General features: G+C 34.4%; 1 protein-coding gene across 1 annotated transcript; it reads right to left on the reverse strand.

Annotated features, from left to right (window-relative positions):
- Positions 1-3,938: 3,938 nt before the first annotated feature.
- Positions 3,939-5,030, reverse strand: LOC131949669 (uncharacterized). Its single transcript, XM_059311530.1, has one exon. It carries the CDS (start codon positions 5,028-5,030, stop codon positions 3,939-3,941), a length of 1,092 nt encoding a protein of 363 aa, XP_059167513.1.
- Positions 5,031-5,301: the final 271 nt, after the last annotated feature.

Below are 5,301 nucleotides of genomic sequence, written 5' to 3' on the forward strand. Positions count from 1 at the left end.
TTCTGTACTGATAACCAGTGAAGTGCAATGTACTTTATATTATTGCAAAAATAACTTTGTTACAAATGTTACACAAAAAGTTTGTCTACTTTTAAACCAAAATAGATTTTTAAAATTTTTAAACAAAAAGAAAAACGCTAGCTGTCTGAAACGTTGTATTATTAGAGTTGTAAAAATCATAATATGGCTATAGTACAATCTAGATTTAGGGCTAGGCAATTCAAACGAAATTTTTTAAATAACTAAATTAAACATAGAGAAAGGAAAAAAAAAAGAAACACCGACGCCCTGTAATATTTGTTCCACAGACTAACGATTTTTGCTAAGTTAAACTAATTTTAAATTGCGAGTCGCAGAGAGATATGATTGTAAGCTACGTGTGATGACGCAAATTAAACGTCACAGAGGCCAAGCAGAAGATAGCAGAAACAAAGCATAGCGTAGTCAGGTTGACCAATAGAATTGCAGATGACAATCACGTGTGACGTCAAATGACCACTGAAGCGTGGGTCAGCAGTTAGAGATAGGTGGTAGCGCTAGAGGAAATATGTAGAGAGTTGGATGTAGATGGTGTTAGAATATATATATATATATATATATATATATATATATATATATATATATATATATATATATATATATATATATATATATATATATATATATATATATATATATATATATATATATATATATATAAAACTATAAATTTATAGACCGGCAATTTCCGCCAGATTTATTTTCTCTAGATGTGCCAGTACACTAGACAACAGCATATACCGTATGCATAAAAAATGTATGGATCAACAACAGTATGAGGTTACGTGATTTGATTTCACATATCTATAAATGTGTACAATTATTTGGCTCTCCATGCAACATATACACGATAAATCAAGCATTCGATCAATCATGATAAATACACGATACACGTGATAAGCTAAGCAATCAATCGCTATAAATACACGACATCCGTTAAATAAGCAACTAAATTACTTTAAAAAAATGACACACTAGAATTTCCTACAATTTATTACAGCTTAACAACAGATTTAGTTTACGTTTAGGATACAAAGAAAAAAGTTAAAAAATGATTAGCCATCCGCTAGCACTTTGAACAGAAAAATACAACAATAACGTTCCTAACTAAAATGTTTTCTTACACTAGAATATTTCAAGCATTTATGATCAATGATCCCTTCTGCATCCGTAAAATATGTTTTTGGTTATGGGTAAGTCCGTTAGAATATGCAAATAAACAGGGTTTTTTTTTTTACATTTAAACACAATTAACACAACCTGTTTACAAATTATTGAAGGTTAACCTACGACTTAAAATTATCTGAACGGACAAAAGTTACCAATGCCGAACTGAGAAAAGAAACTGGAATAGACGTTCTTGGCAAAGAAACGTAAAAGCGTTAACGAGGATGAATTGGACACACCTTGAGTAAACCAACGAACAACATTGCCACACTGGCACTAGATTAGAAACCACACGGAAAGAGCTAAAGTAGGTTGGCCAAAAACAAACTTGGAAAAGATCAGTCGTCAGTGAAGCAGAACAAACGGAATGTTGTGGGAAAAACTTGTAGGAATCGCCAAAAATCGAGTACGATGGAGAAGTGTGGTTGCATCCCTAAACTCCTCTAAGCTCCACTAAGCTCCACAAAGCTCCACCGAACTGACGATTATAATGAAATACGTGATAACTAGTTAAGCATGTAGCTAGCCTAACGATTGCATGCTAAAAATAGTTTGAATGCTCTGAATAATTTTTTAACATCTAGGGACGCATTAAGCAGCATTTAATAAATACTTTGTGTGGAAGCTGTTTCCAGCGGGGAAATGATAATATTTTTAATTCAAAATGAATTACCTCAATATTTAATGTATAGACACATTGCATTATTGAAAACAAGAATTGTTTAAAATGGAATATTCAACTGCTTAGTTACTTCCCTTAGACAAAAAAATAAATGTTACAAATGGAATATTCTTATTGCTTTGTTACTTCCCTTAGAAAAAAAAGGTTGCTTAGCTACTTCCCTTAGATAAAAAAAAGTAGCTAAGGGAAACAATCCATAAATATATTTCAAAATACCTTCACTGTACTGAGAAATTTCTGTACTGATAAACAGTGAAGTGCAATGTACTTTATATTATTGCAAAAATAATTTTATTACAAATGTTATACAAATAATTAGTTTACTTTTAAACCAAAATAGATTTTTAAAATTTTTAAACAAAAAAGAAACGCTAGCTGTCTGAAACGTTGTACTATTAGACATGTAAAAATCATATCATAGCTGTGATGAAATCTAGATTTATACAATTTTAACGAAATTTTTTAAACAACTAAATTAAACAAAGAGAAAGGAAAAAAAACACCGACGCCCTGTAATATTTGTTCCACAGACTAACGATTTTTGCTAAGTTAAACTAATTTTAAATTGGGAGACGCAGAGAGAAATTATTGTAAGCTACGTGTGATGACGCAAATTAAACGTCACAGAGGCCAAGCAGAAGATAGCAGAAACAAAGCATAGTGTAGTCAGGTTGACCAATAGAATTGCAGATGACCGGTCACGTGAGACGGTCAGATGACCACTGAAGCGTGGGTCAGCAGTTAGAGATAGGTAGCGCAAGAGGAAAGATGTAGAAAGTTAAATTGTAGATAGTGTTAGAGTTGATCACGGGAGCGTGTAGGGAGAAGGCGAGCTGTAGTTCTTCTTCTTCTTCGTTCTTAATTGTTAATATGGAGAAGGATTCAGACAACAAGTCCAACTTCGTGGACAAACCGGACTGTGGTCTCCAGTTCGGCTGTAGTTAAAATAGTTAGATTGGTGTGTAAATAAAATATGTATCGTATGCTCATGATTGAACATTACTGACATATAACTTTCGAAAAAAGCTTTCATCACACTACGTATCTCACATACATGTAATTATAAAAATTAAAGATGTTATCGGCTGAATGACGCATCAAAACGTAGAATCTAAGGATTCCAAAATGGAGAAGCTTTAAAAGCATGTTTAACATGCATTTTGACTGATAAGTTTTAGCATTTGATGCATGTATCAGTAGGATAACTTTAAGCTTGAAACGTCTATGTAACTATACTATATTTTTAATCTTTAAAAATATATAGCGAGCGATAAAATTATAGTTACATTTTTAAAATTAAAGCTGTTTGGGAACTATGGATTACCCTTATTTTTATATTTTCGAATTGAATATAAACTGTTGAAAAGCTGTTTAGAATTATTTTATCAACTCAATTTTTTAAATTTATTTCTAAAAACGCCCTCAATCTCACGTTGAAGTCAACCAGAGAGGTCAGGAAAAGTAAAACAATAAAAGTCACAACAATTGTTCTCCATGATAAAATAAACATTAGCGGTCAATGGGGAATGGCCTAGTAGTTTATTTATATTTAATAATTTAAGTGTTTTCTAAGTTATTATTATACACTAGCAGGCTAATTAGTTGTTTGAATATTTCAAGCCTTAATAAAACCGGAAACCATTGTGTACTTATTTCACAAATGTTATAAAATATTCGATTTCGGTAGAAAAATATGTTTTCTGACAAAAACCATTAGGAACCAGCTTATCAAGCCTATTTAAATTGTGAATACTAATTTTCACTCATTAAATTATAGTTATAATAATATGTTAACTATGTTGTAAAACGAAAAAAAAGTAAAACGGCAAAAAAATAAAATAAAATAAAAGTAAAATGAAAAAATAAATTAAAATCAAAATAAAAAGTACAATGGAAAAAAAATTAAAATAAAATAAAATAAAAAGTAAAATGAAAAAAAATTAAATTAAATTAAATTAAAAGTAAAACGAAAAGAAAAATTTATTCTCGTGGTTTAAACTAATTTCTAGCTTGATTTAATGAAAATTAGTGTTCAGAGACAGGTTTCGACCTAGGTTTCGATACCAAACATTTGCCTGCAGGTGGTCCTAAACTGTGAGTTAAACCTCAGGTAGATAGCCAGGTGAACACCTGCGTGCAGGTGCGTGCAGGTGTAGCCGATGGTCTCGATGATGTTGAAGAGCTGCCTGTACCTGCCGGTGGAGTAGAAGTCAGGGACGAACACGTCAGCAAGGCTGATAACTGACAGAATCAGCACCGTGATCATCAGCGTGATCGCCACCGTGACAACTTGTCGGATCACGTGGATGTCACGTTTGCTCAAAGTTGTTGAAAACTTTTCTTCGTGGTTTTCAAATCCACCGTCATGACCAGATTGTTGTTTTGTTGAAAATGCGTTTATTTTATTACCTCCCGACGTCATTTTCATCCTAACTGCCGAAGCTTCAACTAAAGACGATGAAAGGATGATGGAACAGATGAGAACGATGACGAAAATAACGTTGGGGTAGGCGGTTTTGTTTAAAGCGTTGACGAAATCAATCGACGGTTTGAAGTCTTTGGTAAACCAACCGACCAACTGGGACTTGTTGGTTTGGGAATTCCAGACCCAGCTGAGACCCATGGAGGTGAAAACCGGAAGTCTGGTAGCCAGTGCTGCCAAAATTATGAGAACTAACACGACGAACGTCCGCTTTAATGTGAACACGGATTTAAACTTGAGGGCTATGACAACACAGCAGCATTTAGCTACGGAGACGTAGGCGATGATTCCTAGAGAAATGTCTAAAAATAGAGCTTGGTACTGCACGGCGACTCCTGCTAGAAAAAACGCGTTTATCGGCATGGAGCTCATGGTGCCAGAAAGTCCAATAATTGTTGCAGAGGCAGGAAGTGATGCGCACAACAGGTAGGCGAGGTCAGTAGTGGACAGTGCTAGAAACGATGCCATCATGCTGTCCTTGACACCGATTTTGACGAAGACGACGATGTTGAGCGTGTTGGATAGAATGCCGGCGAGGATGACGACGGGCCAGATGCAGTAGAAGATGATGTACTGGATGAGGGTGTACACGCGGTCACTTACAAACACGATGAAGTACGGCTCCGTTGTAGAGTTGGTGCTAGTCGTATTGGACGTCATGCTTAAGAATTATATATCAACTTCCCTGTTTCCAGCTTAAGCCTCGTCTACGCATTTATTCTACGAACACAATTGACGCGAGTTTTGCAAATTTTTCCTAACCAAATATTTAGCTGCTGGTGTGGTTGTTGTATATATAGCCACGTAAATGCTGCAACATTTCACAACACAAAGTCGCGTTAGTACTTCATTGAACAGAAATAAACTATCTTTTTGAAACGCAGCCAACCGTGAAGTTTTCAATCGACAACCAGATAGCTCAGTGCAAAAA

Source organism: Physella acuta, unplaced genomic scaffold, assembly GCF_028476545.2.
Source record: "Physella acuta isolate Inbredline_101_S28 unplaced genomic scaffold, ASM2847654v3 ptg000062l, whole genome shotgun sequence".
NCBI lineage: Eukaryota > Metazoa > Mollusca > Gastropoda > Physidae > Physella > Physella acuta.